The 22,607-nt window shown below is 38.7% G+C and overlaps 1 protein-coding gene across 2 annotated transcripts in view; it reads right to left on the reverse strand.

Annotated features, from left to right (window-relative positions):
- The window catches only part of eps8l2 (EPS8 signaling adaptor L2), a 39,038-nt gene extending 16,699 nt beyond the window's left edge, over positions 1–22,339 (reverse strand). Inside the window, exons 1-6 of one of the 2 annotated variants that reach the window (XM_042496517.2) lie at positions 22,083–22,339; positions 15,293–15,343; positions 14,802–14,848; positions 6,275–6,339; positions 2,756–2,917; positions 1,114–1,263 (exon numbers count right to left, since the gene is read on the reverse strand). In XM_042496517.2, the coding sequence (XP_042352451.1) occupies positions 1,114–1,263; positions 2,756–2,917; positions 6,275–6,339; positions 14,802–14,848; positions 15,293–15,327 (459 nt within the window). In that variant the 5' untranslated portion in view covers positions 15,328–15,343; positions 22,083–22,339. Of the gene's footprint in view, positions 1–1,113; positions 1,264–2,755; positions 2,918–6,274; positions 6,340–14,801; positions 15,064–15,292; positions 15,344–22,082 lie in introns of those variants that run through there. The other variant, XM_042496516.2, reaches the window with a different exon arrangement.
- Between the last annotated feature and the right edge of the window lie 268 nt (positions 22,340–22,607).

The raw sequence follows: 22,607 nt of genomic DNA on the forward strand, positions 1-22,607 counted from the left end.
TTTCCAAGGATGTTTTTGGGCAGGCCTAAAAGCCCTCGATGATGCACTAGAGCCATCCTTAACATAATCCCTCCCTCACTATATATAAATGAAGAGCTGTTGCAAAGCAATAGACTTTTCGTCAGCAGCTCATTCAGTAGCACAAAGCAAACACTTTCACTGAGCCAAAGAGCGAGGCGCTGTGCAGCTACACTCTAGTCTCTCATTCAGCAGCTAATAGCAGCTAATGTTAGCACCAAACACACACCCAAAACAATTAGCACTAACTGCTTTATCCGGACAGACCTTATCTCAGGCGTCTAATCAAAAACTCCTTCAAAAAACCTATTGACTTCAAGACAAAGGAGCTGTAAGTGCTAAAATGCAAACTAATTTTCAGGTTTTAGGTCTAATTCCTTCAGCCCTCTATTGGTGTAATATAGTCCATTTATATTTTTCAGTCTTTTTCTATGATCATCTATACCACAGTATGAACTTTCTTTGAACTACATCTGAAAACCTACACTTGCATTGACAGTTTTTACTGTTGTTATGTATGTATGTATTGCATAGTTTGTCTATACTGACTTGTGATGCTTGCTTAACAAAAGTGCAACTAAATAAATTTAATTGGTGAAATTAAAACTTTAGTATATCACAAAAACACTTCAGCTTTTCTGCCAAAACCGGGCCTTTGAGATTTCGAAAAAACTCCCATTTTTCTCACATTAAATTACAGAAGAGTTTTGTTAGAAACTTCAATTAAAAGACACAGGTGAGCAATAGTTCATAATCCAAAGGCTGTTATATTCACCCAGTAAGTGTTTATGAACCCATTAACAGATTATCAGTTTCTCACTCTTAGTGATTCTTAGGTCTATTGTCTTTACAGTAAGTTATAGTATTACATCCTTTCAGAGACAGATCCTCCCTTGAACAAATATCTCGAAACTAAGCTGCAAAAAATGTAAAAGGATACACACAACTACCATCAACAGACTGAAATCTGAGCTGGCGCTGCAACTACAGCAGCTTGGATTTACAAATGACATAAAATACAAAGCCAGCCAACCGTGCACGGACAATAAAGGATGCAAACTGAGCCGAGCCTGGATCATTTAAACCGAGACTCACCTCCACCTCGTCACAGTGGAAGAAGTGGATGTCGGGCCTGTGCTGCTCCTTGTCTTGACACACCAGCAGCAGCACAGAGGGGTAACGTGTCTGATTGAGGACCGTCTGACTCATGTGGATGGTGGGGAGAGGGAAGTTCTCCAACTCTTCCTGCAGGAGCACAGCAGAGGAATGTTAGAGGGGAAGAGGTGGAGGAAGGGGAAGAGCAGGATAACATCGGAGTAGGCAAAGTCTTCTGTGAGATAAAACAATACAACAATAAGGCTTCTAAATCTATTGAGAGACGAGAAAACGAATACCATTCTCATATCTGCAGGGCTAATATGAAGCTACTACAAGCATCCAGTTTGCTTAGCTCAGCACAACAGTAACAAAGGTCCCCTTCCAGCACCTAAAACTCACATATAAACATCAATATACATTGTTTGTTTAGTTCTTACAAAAGCCAAAATGTAAAAACCAAAAAATGTGTGGTTTAACGTTTGTGCTTGTGTGATCTTATTATCTTTGGACAGAGCCAGGCTCGCTGTTTGCCCGTTTCCAGTCTTTAGATTGACATGAGAGCAGTATCAATCTACCCATTTAACATTCGGCACTAGAGCAAAGAAGTGAATTCCTATAATGTCATTATTTTAAAGGCTTTTCAATGTATAAAGGCACATAATCATAAACATGAAAAAATCAGTTTATTGTTTCACTGAAATGTCCATTATCGTTCATTATCTCCCGCTTATCCGGGGTCAGGTCGCGGGGGCAGCAGGCTAAGCAAGGCATTCCAGAGGCGTTCCCGGGCTGGACGAGTTATATAATCCCTCCGGTGTGATCTGGGTTTACCTCGAAGACTCCTTGGAAAAACCTCAAATGGGAGGTGCACATTATATGTTGCATTTCCCATCAGATTGGAACACATTTACTTAAAGAGGCACCTGAGTAATTTAGTTTTTTTTATAGAAACAATAGACCCAACAATTAAAGTTGCAGATGGTCACTTTTACTTAAAAAAAAAAAAAAATTCCCTACTCTATTGTCCTGTGGAGCTTCTAATAGCCTTACTGCATGTGAACAAAAACAACCAATCAGAGCTGCGGAGTCTCTAACACAGTGGTCAATCTATTAATCACTGTTTGTGAATTGCGGTCAAACTGTCAAATTAGCATTGTGTATTTCTTGCCTCTATTGTTCTCAGATACCAATTTCAGTGTGCTGTTTTGCTGTACAATGAAAATGTTTGTGCCCCCACTGCCATTTTAATGGGAGTACCAAGCAACGCTCTCATGCTGGACCAACTTTCTTGTTTTACAGCCGAACAGTCACTAAAATATGTTTCCGAAAACATTTGAGGCAAGAAGCACTGCAGTCGGGGTGTCTGCAGGTCCTTAAAAAGCCCTACAATGTCTTAAATTCAATTTTATAAATATTTGACCAAAAAAGTCACTAAATAGGCTTAAATTTGAATTTGTGATGTCTTAATTAACACAAACATTTCCATCCCATGTCCCAACTTTCTACTGCAGTTTTTTTTTCATGTGCTGTACAGTTTGAGATGCTGTAGATCACAAATATAAATCAATGACTAAATTTGACATTTATTGTATGTTAATATAATGATGTGCATGATGTGTGAACAGATGTAGAGCCATACCTGTGTGTCACAGTCCAGCAGCCTGACTGCCTTGTCAGTGACCTGCAGGAGCATCTCCTGGGTCCAGATTTTGTCTTTTGAGTCCAGAAGGACCAGTTTCTTGATAGCATCGTCCACTGTGGCAATGGACTCTGTCTTGTCCATAATGAACGTGGAGAGATGCTGTGGAAAAACCAGTGAATGGGTGAATGAAGGATAACATTTTTTGGCTGTGAGGGTACTATTATCTGGTTTGAATTAAAAACAATGAGTACATTTACATGTACAAAAAAGTATTCAAAAAATGACAATATTCCTACTAAGCTGTGTACATATCTAATGAAAACGAATATTCCACCACTAATATTCCTTTTTACATGCAGCTGTGCATACTCTGATTAACGTGCCCTGACATGTCGTTTATCACGTCAAAATATGAAGAAGTAAAACTGCTGGAGCCTCTGGTCATTATGCTTCTTTGCATCAAGATAGGATTTTTTTTTTCACTGGACCCTAAGCTCTTCCTGTTGGGCTTATATCCAGAGATACATAATTATAGTAAAAATGAACGAGCATTTATAGACCTCAGCTTACTGAATGCCAAAAAATGTATTGCACATTTATGGAAAAATACTCACAGACCAAATACAGCTCAATGGATGAGACAGATGCTATCAGACCTTCCATTAGAAAGAATAACTTACATATTAAAGGCTAAACAGCACATATTTGAGAATATCTGGAGACCTTTCATCAATTATGCCAAGAAACTTGATTTAACAGATGATCAAGGTGCCTGATTGCTGTAGACGATACAGTTCCTAAACTTTTACAAGTTTTATTTATTTTTTTTTCTGAAGTATGTGCTATATTTTGTATCTACTACAATTTAAAATCCACTTAGTATAGATTACCATTTGTTAATATAGGAGGAGCAAATTATTGTTGAGTCTGTGTTCATTTGTCGGTTTTTTGTTTGTTGTTTGTTGTTTTTTTTTTGTGTTTTTTTTTTAGAGCTAAAACAGTTTTTTGGATAGGCTGTTAACTGCAGAATTGATAATTCCGGTTTTTTTTATGATCAATTGTTCAGTCTGAAGACTGTCCTTCTTTAAAAAGGATCAGGGATGTGCCTCAATTGTGAGCAGGGGAAAATAGCTGAGGATGCCATTTTGGTCCTTGGCAAACACTGATATCTTCTCAGTTTTTCGGACATATAGTGGACGGTTCAACAGATTGGAGATCAGGAAGATGATCAACAGGACTATTGGACAATATTTGGTCTTAGATTGCAGCCCTCTTTATTTATTTATTTTTGTATTTTGTTTTTGAAATAATGAAGCAAACTGTCAGCATACACTGAATGTAAAAGGCTGATCTCATGCTGTCATGCTGGTAAAATGTTAATAAAAATATTGTGGAAAAAAAAAAAAAAAAAAAAGATCGGATTTTTTCTCACAGTTTCCTAGCAGTGGCGGAGTTGTTGGACTTTCTCTTTCCTTCTTTCACCTTCTTCTATTGTGCTGTAATATTTGCACATATCCCAACACCTGTTGATATCCAAGTCCTCCATAATCTTTAAAAGCAGGTGTGTTTCTCCGTCTGACCAGAAAGGTGGAATTTTTGTCTGCTTCTCCACCCTACACTGACTTTACTGTATACATGCAGAAATAATACTCCTAAAATCTGAATTACACAGGCATATCCCCCATGTCTTTTGGAAAATGCCAAATTCAGAAAATGTCCTAATTCGGAATATTAAAACGGAATATGCTGTTTATATCAAACTCAGAATATTGTCATTTTCAGCATAATAGGGGAATATTTGTGTGCCTGTAACCATAGCCACTGGCTGTATGAAAAGGAGGAAAGGGAGACCTATGCTTTAGAAAGTTGAAATACACATTATTTGTTGTTAACTGGCTGTATTAAAGAAAAACTTTGACATTTTGGTAAATTAACATATTTACTTTCTCACATAGAGCTAGATGAGAAATACAATACCAGCAGCAGCCAGTTGGCTTAGCTTAAGCATTAAGACTAGAGACTGGAGCCTGGCATGGTCCAAAGGGGACATAAAATCTTCATACTGTAACCTCTAATGCTCACATTACATCATTACTGCGCTACACTCACACATAACCCTCCATAAAACAATAACTTGTCATTTTTTACAATTTTTGCAAAACAAAAATTATAAATAAGATATTTCAAGTATTATTATGTGAGTTTTAGAGTTGCTGTAGGCAGATTTTGTTACATTTTGACTGAGTCAAGCCGCTGAACCCTCCGTTTACAGTCTTTATGCTAAGATAATCTAACCAGCTGTTGCCTCCAGCTTCATATTAAACATGCAATGAGAGTGGTATCAATCTTCTCATCATACTCTCAACAAGAAAGCAAATAAGGTTACTTCTTAAGCTATAAAACAATTTCTTCAACTTTAAGTGTTCTGTATATTTAAGCCCATTTTTTGCCGCTATTATCTGTAAAAATCTATCTGATATCAGAACTGCAATGTTACCACTTCCATGGCTCTGTCTGTTGCACGTGTAACCTGGATGTTATCTGTGATTACACGCCCATGTGTGATAGTGGAGAGGCATTTAGAGAAATCCTATCCGCACAGACACAGGACATAGTTCAACACAATCCCTGACCTAAAAGCACGTCTCTGACTCAGTCTTCCAAGCATCAGCTCCCTGCTGCTGCAATCAGAGGCCTGATTGCTTTATTATCAAAGTGTCCCATAAATGAGATGAAATCAAGACATTGTGTCAGCTTTTATCTCTGGTCAAGAGAATAATACACCATAAGAATATAGCAAGTGCTCTACTTTTATCTTTACTTTTCCCATAAGGTTCAGTAACTTTTTTGGTTAAAAATCTGTACATTTGTAGACCTCATTTGTAGACCTTTTTTAAAGTCTCTTTTTGCCTTTTTTTCTCTTTTGTTATTTTTAGGGCAGTTTACGGTTAAGTGTTACAGGACACGTTAAGAAAAAGAGAAGCATGAGTTGGAACAAAGGTCCTCAGAGCCATTAAAACTGCAGATGCAACACATATATGTATAAAACAACTGGGTCACCAGAAGTAAAACTAGATTTGCTCATTTTGTGTGTTGTTAGTTTTTATGCATTTTGTTAAAATTCAATATTTAAACAAATATGTATTCTATTTCTATTTGGCTAATTTTATGTTCTTTCCACATACACTAGCAACAGAATAAAAATAATAATACAGTAAGTTAGAAAATAAAAAGTAAAATAAATGTTAAAATAATATAGAATAATAGAAATGTCATGAGCTGCAAATGTTTAGGATCACTCAGTGAGATTTCCTATTTAAAACAATATAAACATTAATTTTTTATTTCACTAAAATGAGCACTTAAATGATTTTCAACCTCAAAAATAAATAAAAGTAAAGTTTGTTTGAGTGCCTCATAAACTGGTCAGCTTCATTTCAAATTTTCAAAATACAGGAACAGTCAGAATTATAACACTGTACTTTCATTTCTCAGATAATCAGAACCGGGTCTTACCTCGACATGGTATTGCGACGTCTCATGCATGATATAATTGGAGTTGGAGTATTTTTTCCTCTGTTCTGTTGATGAGAAAACAAAGATATTAAATGTTACAAACAAACAAAAAAACAACAACGCAGAATCCACCCAGTCCTGCCTGTGATCTTACTGTAGATTCTACTATGTAAACATCCAGCAGTGACACTAACCTAAGCCCCACATGTTGCACGTCTCAGCGCAGTGAACTGATGAAATGAAACACTATCGTGTGAGCTGAAGACACCAGGAGGGCAATAAGGAAGTGGCAGGGACACGTAATGTGTGTGTTTTTTTTTCATGGCTCAACTTTATGCTTCAGAGTTCACGATACTGTTAGATATTCACATAAATATTGTATGTATTATCAGGTGATAGTTCTTAACCTGATACTGTAATTTACAGCAGGCTATTTTAGTAAAAACGACAGCGGGTATTCTCTGCAAGAAATGCTACACTTAAACATACTTAAAATGTGCACATTATTCTTGTGAAATTTAATCTTTAACATCATTTTGGTCCAAAAATGTCTTGCCAAAAAGCAAGTAACATGAAAAGAGACCTATCTCAGAAGTTAATTTTTAAATGTCATATCAAAGAGCCCCGATTTTCCCGTCTAACATTATAGTTTGTTGGTCACATTGGCATAAATCTTGCTCCATCTGGGGCACTGATTCGAGGCACAGATTTACTGCAGGGTCAAAGATCAGGGAAGCTGCTTCTCGACAGCACCATGCTCACGTTCTCATCTCGGGCACTGTAGTGTAAATTGTAGAAATCTGTAGAGTACTACAGCAGGGAAGATTGCAGTGAATAGTGACATGACGGGATGACTTGTGTCAGTGATTTTCACAGAGATCATAATCGTGTAACCACACATACACATAATAAAGATCCACTCTACATGTTTTAAGACCTATTACATACCCTGCTCTGAATAATAATTGGTGTCTGGTCTCAAACAAGGATTTAATAAATTCTTCACACAGCCTAAAAATCAAATCTACTCCTTCTCCCTCAATTAAAACTCCAGAATGTAGAACATGGAGCCTCACACACCTTCAAAACTTGTGGACAGCTGCAAAAGAGGAAACTATCCATAGAGGAAGAAAATAGGATTCCCGCGCACTGTCCTATTACTTGCAATAAACTTTATCATGCACACGTTTCACTTTATCTGATTAAGGCCTGAGAAACCAAAACATGGTGTGCTTAATAAAGTTTGTTTCAATAGGACAGTGTGTGGGAATACTCTTTTCTCCAAACTCCAGATTCTACATGACATGTATATATCGTCATTTATTGAGTTGATGTTGCAATCTTGTTCGGGGACAGCTGGTTATTTACACATCCAGCAGTTCCAGTGTACAGTGGGTTTTTGGAGCTTTTTCACTGAAACCAGTTGCCTGCTGTACCTGAAAACAATGTTATATGAGCTCTGTGAAAGTGAACCAATACAGTTTTACTGAAACAAACTACATGCACGCGCAGTGCGCAACGGTAGCCTCGCCAAACTGCTGCATCATGCACACTTGTGGTGTTTATACTGGCAGCGTTGTTGCTGCAATGCTTCTGCAAAGCTGCCTGCCACCATGAAGATTAGAACCATGTAAGCACACATACACAAAGATCCACTCTACATGTTTTAAGACCTATTACATACCCTGCTCTGAATAATAATTGGTGTCTGGTCTCAAACAAGGATTTAATAAATTCTTCACACAGCCTAAAAATCAAATCTAGTCTTTCTCCCTCAATTAAAACTCCAGAATGTAGAACGTGGAGCCTCACACACCTTCAAAACTTGTGGACAGCTGCAAAAGAGGAAACTGTCCATAGAGGAAGAAAATAGGATTCCCGCACACTGTCCTATTACTTGCAATAAACTTTATCATGCACACGTTTCACTTTATCTGATTAAGGCCTGGGAATCGTCACAACCCTAACGGTGACACGTCAAAAGTTTGAAAGACGTATTTTCGAGACGCCTTTGTTCGCAGTACTGCGTGTACTGTTGGCTGGGACCTTTGTCTTGAAACAGGCCAATGTTTAATGAGTGTGCCAGTGTGCTCATTGACCTATTTACCAGGTGAATGGTCTGCAGGTAACAATTACGGTTAAATGAGAGGATGTTCCTATCAACTCCACTGCCAGATCTCATATCAGGTCTCTTTTTGTCCCCCACCCAACTGAGTCAACATTTTGATGCTATACAGGTTTTCTTTCCATACAGACATTTAGCAACATTTTACTTTCTGTGCTTTGTAATGACACAAAAGATCTGCTGTTTGTTTAACACTTAAGAAAATGTGTGTCAAGCCTCTTAAGTACATTCTAGTATTTAATATCCATTTATTGATGATTCAGAGTGTTGTAGACATACTTCAAAAAGCTCCGACCCTTCTCAGCACCTATTAATTATCCATGCAACCGCTGTACCTGGGTGGGGTTCCATACGCAAATCTTAAGCAATACTTTCTAAATTTCTATAAAACACAACTGTGAGATGACTGCATTTCCACTGAGTGATGTTATGCAACTTCTCCTCTGGCAATAACGAAGCATGGCAACAGATGTTTGCCACATTAGCAGGTTTATTTCTATTGCAGCCACTGCACCAGCCGTCATTATTTCCAATCAAAGGCAACGTAGGCGTGTTAAACGAGTGATAATGGAAAGGCAAGCCTCTTATATGTGGGAGCAGCCACATATGAGGGATTTCTAGGATGTGATAGTTGACAATTTCACAGAGGAATTGTGCATTCAAAACTTATGAATGATCCGTTCAACTTTGGAAGAGTTATGCATTACAATAACACCTCTTATGCGATGCAGTAACACCTCTTGTGGCGCCAGCTGCATCATGCCAGAAGGAGCCAGTTCATACTGATGAGCACATAGCCTGTGACCTATAAATAGCAAAAAAGTGTTTCCATTGCAATTTTGTGAAATATGGCTTTTTCGTATTGCCTGAAATACCACTTAATGAGAGCATAAAAACTTTTTTTGTGATAAATGGGTGTCTTTTCAAAATTGACGTTTTTCCATTGGGCGTATTTTCTATTCCCAATTTCAATTTGCACAATTTGAGGGTTAATGGAAAACTGCATAATGTCCTAATGACGCAGGCACGTTCCTGCCGTTTCCTCTCTGCTGATTCCTTCCTGCTTTGCTCCTCGCAGGTGAAACACAAGCGTCAGGTGTTGAACTGAAAGTCGAGCTCGCCTCATGTCTTATTAATGGCCTGACATTTATGCCAATCAATTCACAGCGCTGCAACAGCTTGCAATAAGAGCCACTTAGCAGGCAGATGGGCAGACCCTCAGGGCTCTCCAGAGTCAATGACCAGTGATAAACATGGCTGTTTGGCAGATCATCAAACCAATACATGGCCCAGATCAATCAACAATTTGACCTCTCTAATAACTGCCCTGTAAAGGTTCAGTGTGCAGGATTCATGGGGATATATTAGCAGAGATGGAATATAATATAATAAGTATGTTTCCTTTAATGTTTAATTACCCAAAATGTCTTGTGTTTTTGTTAACTTAGAATTAGACATTATATCTGCATAGGGAGTGGGTCCACATCGACAGAGATCACCATAGCCTCATTTACTGGTGCAGTTCAGTTGTAACAGTAGAATGGTCATTTTTCTGTTTCCATTGTACAAAGTTGTGTATGGTACCAGCATAATCGTACCCATTTTCCATCACCCCTCTGTTGAGGTACCAAGCACATTGATTCAGTACTAAATTGTGTAGCTAAAAACACAACAGTCTGTTAATTGGTCAATGGAGAATCGATAAGTTACAACTGTTCATACCATGGCAAGTTTTTAAAACATTACTGAACTATAACCTATAGTATTATAGATTAAAAGGTGTTTGCTGCCTCTAACAGCAGCTATAGACTGAGGAAAAATAGTTAAATTCATCCTGCTGTTCAAAGGCTACTGCCAACAGCTAATAGCAGCTTTTAAAGTGGAATGTTTTCTTGCATGTTACTCAGTCCATAAACTGATGACTTGAATCAATCAACACACCTTAAATGTCAGTATAACAACTCTAACCATTTCTTTTTTTTGTCTCCCTAGGATGACATATGCTTTAGTGATGATTGGCTCTTTAGCCTGCTCTTTTTTGTTCTGAAAATGTCAGTGTGAAACCCTGTTTTGTGGACGATAAAAGAGGTGCAGACTTCCCTCTGTATCATTGATAAAGAGAAAAAACAGGGAGAGCTGGACAGATCAGTGAGTAACAAAACCCCATATTTAAGAGAACTTTTGAAGGACTGTCTGAACAGTCTGACTGTCTGAAGGAAACACTAAACTCATCTACAGTCAGTTAGGGTTACATTTGGTTGTAATGGTACTATACCAAAAGTTTTTGGTGGAAACAGGGCTTATGTTGCAGCACCGTGTTTCTACTGTATCCCAGAACAGACAAACCAAACGCTTGCTCTATATATGGCAATTTGCATTTCTGCTTTTCACATCAGCTACCGTGATTAACAACCCCTCTGCAATGAGAGTGTATGCGAAACACTGATTTTTTTTAAATTGCTTTATTCAGTGCTTTGACCAGTTTTAATCACCTGGCTCATTAATTTGGCTTCTGGTAAAAAAAAAAATCCTGAACAAACACTGAATAATCCTAATCGGGAGAAGTTTCAGCTGATAGCAATCTGCAATCTTCACAGCTAGATGGCACTAATCCCCCTAAATTTTACACAGTGTTCCAAACAAACTGAATTTGTATTAAATGTGGCTCAACCCAAAAACTAAGAGAGTAACAATGTATTACAATGTATTACAATGTTATGAAACTGAGGTAATCTGAACAATAGGCATTGTAGCAGTGTGCCTCTGTGTCCACAAAGATTTGGTCATTTGTCACCTGAAAGTGTCACATCAACACATCTGTGAGAGTTGTCTTCTCACACTACCATAAAAAAAATGAGTACATATTTACATCGTGCATTTGTTTAATGAGAGCAAAGTGTGAAATTCCACCTGTAATTCAGTCTTCCAGCCCAAACGCATTTTACCTGACATAGAAATGCTCCTCGACCACAAACCCAAAAATAGAGGAAAGTTGCCAGATGGTCTGAAGCGCCGGGATGATGAATCTAATGTGGCACCTCTTTGCTCAACCCCACAGTGACTGACAACAGATCAGGTGGGAGGACCTGTGCATCATTTACATCATTTGTCTGCTGCCCTGCACTGTGTGGATGACGGGGAGTTTTGCATATGAGAGACCGAGCTGGGGCTTTTGGAGTTGTCGCTCTACATGTTTTGCAGCAACAGACCTTTATCTAACCAAATATCTCCCACTGTTATGGATGGCGCACAATATTGTCCACTCTCGTGCCACTGTGGTTCGGGAGGACAAACACGCTGCTGTCAGCCTGCAGCGAGAAGGTAGTGGTGACCATCTGCCACGCGAGATGATATGAGCCAATGAATAACAGCGCACGCATACAGTGTGATATTTCACAGCGATCACAGGAGTGGGTGCATCCTGTGGATATTTGGATGACTTAAATATTTCACCGACAGCGAGGAGCACAGTCAGATGCTTTGGAAACATCTTGCATCTCTACAATACCATCATCTGTCATTCGAGGCTATTATTGGAACAGTGCGGCCATGCACAAGAGCAGATTGTCCTGTCATACCTCAGTTTAGATTTCTATGTGGGCACATAATATGCTGCACAATGTTCCTCTATGTTGGCCATGTGGAAGGAGGTGCTGGCAGAAACCAGTGAGCTAATGTCTGAGGCAGCGCAGGGAGGACCAGAGGTGAGTCCGCCTCTTCCTCTCCACTTTTCAATGCGTCTTTTATTCACCTGTAAAGCACGGGCATCCCCACCCTGTTCCAACCACACATTAAAAACAGGCACACCCTGCACTCCCTCCTACTGTAAATAGCACACTAACACACACACACACACACACACACACCCCAACACAAGTATGCAACAGCTAAAATAAAATGTGTCATGCCATAACTGTGTTACTGAGTTTCACCACAGTCGTGACAGGCCAGTAATGCAGCCTGACAACACAGGTACAAATGGAGCACTACAATAACACAGACACAATTCAAAGTATGCACAAAAGACTGAAAGTCAGACAACATAAATATAAATCTGCACACAATGTGACAGTAAAGTGCAGACCAACTAACAAAAGCCATACGCATCTGACAACAAATCCCAGCATTCTGTGCAGGCACAGAGCTGGAACCTCATGTTCCCTTCAGGAGTCCTGCCTCCCTCCCACGTCCCTCAGTGTCTGACTGAGGTGACAGCAGCCCGAGCATGACAGGGCCCCTCAGCAGGACCTTGGCCCCCCCTCTTATCACTGTGTGTGTGTTTTAGAGAGAGGACTGTGATAGTCCAGCGAGGTCGCGGGTCTGCAGGAGCATCTGCAGAGTGAAAGTGTTGGATTTCCGGACAAAGAGATTTGCATGGCAATTACCATGCCGATACACACAAGTTGACTATTGACACAGTTTGGAAAGGTATCGAAAGATAAGACTGGCGTTATATGCTGTGCGGTTTAGGAGAAAGATAATACAGCATAGTATTGCAGTATTTTGCATGGCAATATTGTAAGTATTGATTTTTTAAGTAATACAAATTCAACTTTTGGTAACCAACTAGATTTTTTTTTCTTTCAGTCCAGTCCAATAAAAATGATTGAACTGAGACGATCAGACTGAAAAAGTTTTCCTTTAGGGGCATAATATGCAGTCAGAAAAGAAAAGTAATACATCTCAATACATCACAGTATTTGTTATCGTAATACTCAATAGCATATTGCAAAACATTAAAATCACATTAATATTGTATTGTGAGTTAAGAACCATTATAATATCATATTGTGGGGCCTCTTGTGACTCCCACCTCTGACATACTGAATGCCTTTTATGATTTTTTCCTACTTAAAATGTGATGGCTTAAAAATGGGTCATAATTATAGCGTCATTTTCAAAAAATGGAAACAGCTGGGTGTGTTCATCGCAACAAAGCAACATGTCACCAGTGACACCAGGCAACAGTGTGACTCATTTATGTCCGTTAATAGTCTATTAACAACAATCCAGCTTTGGCAACACAGGCATTAAGTAAATAAATTAATTAGGGCTTGGCGTTATGGCTTAAAAGTAATACTGCAATATATATATCTTAATAGACTGAAATCCCATTTTAATTACTTTAGACTACTAAAATGCAAAATAAAGTTAAAAAAAGTAGCTACATTCGTATCATAAAGTTTGGTAAAGTAGTGTTATAATAAAGTTAAATACAATTACTTAGTATTAGGGCGTTAACGCGTTAATCACGATGAGATTAAGGTCAGTAATTAATGCTTTAAATATTTGTAATTATGTTAATCGCTGACCAACATTCCCGTCTTTAAGAGGCTGTACTGGGCTGAGTCAGGAGCCTTGCAGATACAAAAACACACACCTCCCCTGCTCATCGCTCAGGACAAAGTGGTCTGGATGGGCGGAGGAGTGTGTGTGACTTATCATGATTGTGACTCCTTGTTTTGTGTGCGTGTGTCTATGAGAGGACTGTGGCATTTCCTTTTGCAGCCTGTTCTTCCACTGTGGAGAGCCAGTGAGTCTCGTGCTGGTGACTTTAAAAAAAATGATGAGAAAATTTATAATCGATGTTTATAATTGTCATTTTATACATCCCGTGAAAAGCAAGTCCAGATACAGCAACCATATTTGATACATTGCCCACCTCTAGAGCAAATTCATTCACAACATCAGTTTTCATGTGCTGTGTTCAGATCCCTTTCATGAGCTATTTAACCCTTTGAAACCTGAGAAAATTGGTTTGATTTCTTTGGAAAGAAAGTACGAAAAAAAGGCAATGATACACCCAGCTAGAAATTTCCCACAAATTTCAAGAAATTAGTAAATAACGACAAGATAATGATTTTATATTTGGCTTTAAAAAAATGATGTGGGAGGGGTAAAAAAGTCTTAATATTTACAGTTATTCAAATTTCAATATTTAGAATTATGTTACAAAAAAATGTAAACATTTTCTTTCATTTTCAGCACTTTTTAGGTTATCATTATTATTATTATTTTTTTTGCATTTCTTTTCACTTCGCCTATTTTCAGATCATTTTTCTTGTGACTTTTTTACTCACTGTTTTTTTGTCCATGTCTTGTTAAGTTGGTTATTGCCTTCTTCCCATGTTTTTTTTTTTAAGAAATGAATTTGCTCTGGTTTCAAAATGTTAATAAACAGTGAGCACATTTTCATAAAACTATTTCTTGACAATTAGGAGCTCCTTAATATCGAGCTATAAACTGTTAACAGTCTGTGGTGACTCATGCCGCAGAAATAAAGCCAGGTGTAATTACAGGTGAAGGGCATGTAAAAGCAAAGTCTTGAAAAGAGGCCAATGATAAAATACTCCTTCTGGCGAGGACAGTGATTTCCCTTCACACTCTCATGCAGTCACTTACCGTAGAGGGCCTTGGCGCTGATCTTGCTGTCCGATCTGGCCACTCCACTGCAATGACAAGAAGAGGAGACGGGGTTACGCTGCATGCTCTTCATCTTGTCTCCTGCACCTTTTGGGTGTCACAGACCCTCTGAAACTCCCACACTGTCACTTCTCATGAACGCAAGCCCACAAAATAGGAGTGATATACGGTGAGCAGACTGGCCGGCACTGGATGAGATTAGCCTGAGATTCTGAGCATATGGACCAGCTGGGGAGAGAGAGAGGGAGAGTGGGAAAAGGAGAGAGAGTGGGGAGGGAAAGAGGAGGTGTGTGGGGACATGGAGGGAGAGCCAGGCAAAGCAAACAACTCTCAACAGAGCCGCTCTGTGCCGGAGGTCCCTGACCCACACCACCTTCTACATACTGGGTTAGTGATTCTCTCGCGCCTGCGTGACGGTAACAGAAAGGTAAATACGTGAGGGGGAAAGCAGGAATGTGTGCGACACTTACTTGGCTTGCCTCGAAAGAGGTCCCGGGACACTCATGATTTAAGACATCCACCTGTAGAAAGAAACAGATGAGAATCAGAGAGAGAAAGAAAAGTGGGTGTTAATGAAAGACAGAGAGAGGGAGATGACGGCTGAAGGTGGGTAAATATTTTCCACCAAAACAAACATGCATTATTTATCCTTTTAAATGCCCTTAGCAGCAGCCATATTTTAATTTCTCGCTCTCATTTCACTTTTGTGAGCTCTCATATACAGTCCATGGTGTTAAAGGGATAGTCTGCTGATTTTGAACCAGCTTTGAATCACAACAAAGTGAGTAGAAAATGAAAATGAATGTAATCAGCACCCAGATCTTCCTGCTCATTTCTCAGTTCCAGTTTTTGCTGGCTGTAGGGCTGTTGTTGAAATTACTTCAGCTTTTTCCTATACCCGCCACTACAGACACAAAGAGACTAGAGGTGGACAGAGAGAGGTACCACCAATCGAACTGCAAAACAAGGCAAATCAAATATAATTGTAACCAATATTCTGTCACTCTTTTGCCTATTTCTCTAATATGTTTTCAGAAACATTCTTTAATGCCCTTTTGACTGTAATATTGGAATTTGTGAACAGGAAGTGGATGCAATACTGCTTCCTGTGTTTTTGAGATCAAACAGTAAAAGTAAGCAGTGCTGATAAAATAGGAACTGGATACTGTGTTGCCTTTTACTGCCCTAAAATGTTTTTAGAATCATATTAAATCTTAATGTTTCACTGGAATACGAGATTGTTTGTTGCCATAAATCTATGATAAAAACTAGATACCAGTTCAGTGGATTTACAAACCTGGCACATATGCCTAAAATCGTTTCTAGCTTCACAGTTTACTTTCCCCTTGGCTCATAGACTTTAGATTGTGATGATGTCACAGATTTTTAAAATTGCTTTTCTCAGCTTGAGGAAAGTTTCATATATATAGTGTGTCCGGTTTTCTACCTCTTGAGCAAAAGGAAAGGCCACAGTCCTTTTCTGTTTTCTCTGATAATCTAGCACCAATATTTCTATTGCTTTCTATTGCACATGCAGCCCAGTTTTATGAAAAGACCATCTTTCTAGCTTTGAAATGTTTCCTTATGCAAAGTTAAGGCGTAGTCTGCTTAGCAGCCTGTTCTTCCACTGTGGAGAGCCAGGTGTTGGGCCTGTACTTCTGGTAGTTGGAGAGCTGATCTGGGACAATGGCAGACAGCAGGCTGATATGCACTGTGTAATTAGATCCACTTTGTTGATGACTATATCTGCATAGCTACAATTAATTAATTTGGTCTGGTTTTACACCCAGCCACACTAACTGTTTGATAATTAGCGTGGAGCGCCACATCTAAATCTGGTTAGTGGGAACAGGAAATATGACAACAAAACTCGCCCGCACCGTTCCCTCTGGGCCTGGAGACTCTGTCGAGTCTGTCAAGGCATGAACTGACGCACTTATGTAATGTATATCAGGTACGCAGCACACAGTGGGGCTAAACACATACTGTATGAGTCTGACTGTGGATCCGAACTAGCTGTTACACAACAAGGTGAAGTCGGCGTGGTTTCCTGTATGATAAACACAGATAAGTGTTCTTAATGGCTGAAGTTAATTGTATTTCACTGGAGATAATATCACCTTTTACTTATGTGACTTTTAAACTCCAAGTGGCCATGTATCGCTTTAGAGAATCCGTTTCACTTTGTATTATTAATTGGTAGCAAGACATTTGGATCCTGTGTCAGCTGCAAGCAATTTAAGTGTTCTGCAGGAACACGCGACCTTGTGTCAGTTTGTGACATTGGGCATGCTTCCCACAACAGCTATGAACATTTCAGTATCGTTTTCTAACCACTTGCTCATGACAGTGTTACGAGACAGCCATTTCCTCATGACATGTCTTATCTCCCTCCTCGAGTATAAAACTGTTTTTTTGCATAACAAGCAGCGGTAAACTACACTAGGTAAATAGTGTGTATGACGGTCTACAGGTTACAGGCGCGGTCACTCGAGCTTATCTCGCAGCAGATCATAAACGTAATCGCCCTCAGCAGATAATCTGCTGCTCATATCTGCTGAAACAAAGTGAGGCCAAATCATTACGACGGCTCAGCAGATATTACCAAAGTTACTGCAGACAAAAGACGTTTTTTTTTCACATACATCACTCCATGCAACCACTTTTAACACTTTAACATCTGGATCGACATCAGTTTTGCTGCATTCAGAAGCCTTTCACAAGCATTTAACCCTTTGAATCCTGAGCATTTTGGCTTAATGTCTTTTGAAAACATGGGAGGAACACGAGAAACAAATGAACAAAAATGGCCCAAAAATTATTTTTAAAAAAACAGTAAAATAAATGACAAAAATATCCTGAAGATAAGCAAAAATGTAATAAAAAGTGAAAAATGAAAAAAAAAAAAAAATTTCTGTTTTTCACAGCTAAATTTCAGGTCATTTTCTCATCACCTTTTACACTTTTTTTGCAATTTGAGCAATTGCTCATTATGTTTTTTCAAAATATCAAACCAATTTATGTCAAATGCTAGAAAAAGGCATCTGAATGCAACAGAAGAAAACTGATGTCAGTCCAGGTGTTAAAGGGTTAAAACTCCTGAGAAAATTGGTTTGATTTTCTTTCAGAAACACAGGAAAAACATAATGAGCTACTTGTCAAGAAACATAGACCGCAAACTGAAAAAAAAGTAAAAGGTGACAAGGTCATTATCTAAAAATTAATTTGAGTGATTATTAGATATGATAAAAAAAGGGGGGGAAATATCCAGAAAATTATCATTAAAATTCTCTGAATTCTATATTAAAATTATGTTACAGAAAAAAATAGGATTTTTAAAAAAAAAAAAAATTCAGCTATTTGTTTGTTTGTTTTTTTCCTTATTTTGTGTGTGCTCGTTTACAGGTTATTGGTTATTTTCTTGTAACTTTTTACTAATTTGTGGCTAATTTTTGGGCCATTTCTTGTTTAGTTACTCAGTCTCTTCCCATATCTTTAAAAGAAATCAAGACAATATTCTGAGGTTTCAAAGGCTTAAACGCTCACCTACAATAAATCTTACCGCAAAATACAAAAGAGAGAGGAAAACTAATCCTATTTATTTTGTCAAGCCTGCACAGAAGGTGAACTTCCTCTTTCTGTCCTTATCTCTTTGGTCATCACCCCTCGGCGCTATTGTTCTCAGCTCTGGCCCGTCGCCAGGTTTCAGGAGGGAGGTGAAGCCGGAGCAGGACATGCTGGGTGTCATGTGTTGTCAGCCTCAAGGCAAGAGGCCCTCCGCACACCTCTCCTCCACTCAGCCTAAGGTTCTTATTGTTCAATAATGACAACCCCTTATTCAGAGGTAATTACACGGCATTAGAACAATAATTACACAAAAACAGAAGCACAGTGTGCAGGACGTTTATCTTGACTTAATCGTAACGGCAGCTGTTTGACTCTGTCCTTTCTCAATATTACTGGCAATGTGTGGCTCTTAGATTGCCATATTTAAATAAAATGAGGTGAGGCAGGTATTGTCCTGTTTGTACATGCTTTCTGTGACAACAACTCATTTGAGAGTGTTGAGAGTAACAATGGGCGGGTTTCCATTAACCCCAAGAGAGTATAAAATACGCCTAATGGAAACACGTCAATTTCTAAAAAACTCAGATTTATTGCAAAAAAGTTTTTTATGCTCGCATGAGGTGGTATTTCAGGCGAATCGTAAAAGCCATATTTCGCAAAACTGCAAGGAAACACTTCATAGGCCACATAATACTTTGGCTATGCACTTGTGTTGGAACTGGCTCCCTCATGATGCAGCAGGAGATACAGGAGGTGTTATTGCATCACATCACTCTTCAAAAGTTGAGCCGATCATCCAGAGGTTTTGAATCCACAATTCCTCTGTGAAAGTGGACTATCACCTCCCAGAAATCACTCATCCATTCATTATCGCTCACACTACAGGCCTATGTGGCCTTTGATTGGAAATAATGACAGCTGGTGCAGTAACTGCAATAGAAATAGACCTGCTGATACTTTGAACATCCATCAGCATGTTTCTTGGAATGTTCTTGCCAGAGGAAAAGATGCAGAACATCACTCAATGGAAACACAGTCATCTTGCAATCTGCCGATTGCCTCAGAGTGCGGTTCAGCCCTCCCTCATACAGTCTCGTGTTTTCAGCTTGTGCCACCAGACATTTGTTTTGGTTTTGTTTGTTTTAATTTTTGATTGAAACTCATAATTTATCATCTAACATGCTAACTCCTCAAAAAGAATCCCTGAAATCTTCAAAACAGGAAAATCTCTGAATATAAATCAATAACCATATAGTGTCATGCATGTCTTATAAATATTGTATCTTCTTTGATAATGTACTAGAAACTTCAAGTTTGGCAACAAACTGGCATTATATCATGCATCAATATTGCACATGGGATTCTGCAGTCAGAGTTTATGTTGGTCATAAGCTGTTACGCATGATGACAGTCTAACTTCACGCGCCAGGTGTAAACAAAACAACTGATTTGTAGCAGCTGAACTCTGTAGCACAGTCATCAGCACAACATGATAAATCTGTTAATGCAAAGCAGAATAACTACAACTTATACATCCCAACAACAGTGCTCTAACACACCAAATGTAACACACCTGAAGCTTCAGGTTTTGAAGAAAAGAGCGACAAAGACAAGAATCAAGACATGCACATTGATAGTGAAATAAAGCCAGCCTTTACACATTTATGCTCTTTAGCAAATGTGTAAGTGGGGTTTTCTTTTAGAGTACTTTTAGAACGAAAGTATTAGAGTTTTATTTTAGTATGACACTGAACGAAACACTAACTTTTAAGGTACTATTTGTTATTATGAGAGGGGAGAGTGTGGTGCAAAACAGGAAAGGCAGCTCAGATAATGTTTTAAGCACTGGGAAGAGAGCTATGTTTTATGATTTGGTTTGGGGAAGGGACATTTACCTTTAAAAGGTTGTATTTTGTATTTATTTTTAACACCTTCAGAACCCCAAAACCCGTAAATTGGTTTGAAAAGCATGTTTTTTGTCTTTAAAAATCTGCAAAATCACACCATTTATCATAGCTGGAAACTGTACAATTTGGTTATCCATAGTGAAAGGAGGGTCATGCATTTCTTCTCAGACACTCATGGATGCTCAAGGAAAAATGTCTGTTACTTCGTGAAGGGTCATGATATTAAAAGAAACAAAAGATAAATAAAGTACAGTTGCTTAGACGAGGTAACTTACAATAGCAACACTTTTCGACATTATCATATTACAAAACTAGAAAAATACTGACAGTGATAGCTTACGTAATGTGTCTGAAAAAAATATGAGTTTGCTCTGATATGAGCAACCTGGACTTTGCTCCATGCTCTTGAGTAAGCATTTTGAAAGACTTCACTGTCATCTGATTTTTATATACCTAAAGAAAGCCACACAGCCATCAGGCTGAATCACACTGTTTGGATATCTGGCGATAAGGGACAGGTTTGTTCTGAATCAGGACAAGCTGAAACACAAGACAAATCAGGTCAGATTTCACAGATATAATGTCCATGTGTTCACACAACATTCATACAATCCTCCCAGCACACGCACAACACAAAACACTAACAAGACTGAAATCTGCAATTAGTGTTTCTCATTCAGTGGTTAATGAGTAGTCATGAGGCTATTCTTAAACTTGTTGAACCAAAATGAAATCACATTCCTCTCGCCACAAAACTAAATGCTGTAATTACTGCTGCTACAGCTGAGGGTGACCTCAGATTTAAATGTATGGCAGCAACAGGTAGTTTTGTGCTCCGCTGCAACAAGCTGATCCAATATGTGAATTAGTCCATTTATTAAATCGCTTCAAACCTTCAAATCTTCTCACAAAACAGTTTAAGAATTAATATGTTAGGAGACATTGTCTAATAACACATTAATTCACCATCCCTATTAACCAACCTCAATTTATTAAACTGACACAAAGTCATTAATGTGTTCACAAAAAATATGACATTAAGCCTTTGGAACCTGGATCGACATCGGTTTTCTTGTGCTGCATTCAGACGCCTTTGACAAGCATTTAAAACTTTGATACCTGAGCAAATTGGTTTGATTTCTTTCCAGCAAGTAAGCTGTGGGGTAACTTGGCAAGAAAAGCCCAAAAAGTGTAAGAAATATGAGTGACTATAAAATTATTTTATTTTATTTTATTTTTGTGCGCAAATTTTCAGATATTTTTTTTGTTTGTTTGTTTTAGCTTTTCCTTTATGTTTTCTGCTCATTTTAAGGTCATTTTTATGTTTTTTTAGACTTTGTCCTTTTGTTTTCTTCTCATTTTCATATCATTTTCTTGTTTTGTTTTTTTGGTTTTTTTAGGTTTTTCTTTTTTTGCTAATTTTCACGTCATTTTCTTCTAACTCTTTTGTTATTTCTTGCTATTTTTTTTTTGTTAATTTCCTATTAAACTATGCATTGCCTTTTTCTTTGTTTTTAAAAGAAATCAAGCAATTTTTTTCAGTTTTCAAAGGGCTAAACAGCAGCCTCCTGAGGAAGATCATGATATGACTGAAAGCTCCAGAAGTGTCACTGAGTGGCCCTGTGGGAAAGTGTGAGCCCCGTATAAACAACAGACCGAGAAAGAAAGAAGGAAAGAAAGAAAGAAATGAAGATAGAAAGAACGATAGATTGTATATAAGAAAGAAAGACAGGTAGACAGACAGACAGACAGACAGACAGAAGTGTTAGTCTTCATATGAACTCACAGTGCTGTTTTTCCGGACGGGATGCTCAAGGTGACAAACGTGGGCGAGACAGCGCCGGAAGCATCAGTCAGCCATCACAGGGTAAACTCCGCAGGAGATAGTCGATATTTGTTTTGAAGTAGAACCGTTTAGGAAATCCAAGACTGTAAACTACACAGTTACCGTCCAGCACAGAGCGCAGATGTTTGTTTGCGTGGTTCCCGCAGTGGTTGAGGAGGCAACGCGGGAGCAGGTGAGCGATAGGCGCCTCTGCAGGTAACTGAATCTGAGCGGGGAGGAGCTCCGCGGACACGTTGCTGCGGGGTGGGCCGCTCGGTTTCTCTCTCACGCAGTTTGCAGTGAGCATTTTGGTTTGGAGGCATGCTGCCGATGCAACTCGCTTGTCAGTTTTATAAGCATGCATTATATAAAGCAGAAAAAAAGCCACACTGAGCAGCTGCATTTGAAAACTTGGAGTGAATTATTCTGTTGTCTTAGGGACTGTCCGTTATTTATCAGAGGAGATGGTGGCTGGGGTGTGACTTT

Source organism: Plectropomus leopardus, chromosome 7, assembly GCF_026936395.1.
Source record: "Plectropomus leopardus strain MGB_pleo_1.0 chromosome 7, ASM2693639v1, whole genome shotgun sequence".
Classification (NCBI taxonomy): domain Eukaryota; kingdom Metazoa; phylum Chordata; class Actinopteri; order Perciformes; family Serranidae; genus Plectropomus; species Plectropomus leopardus.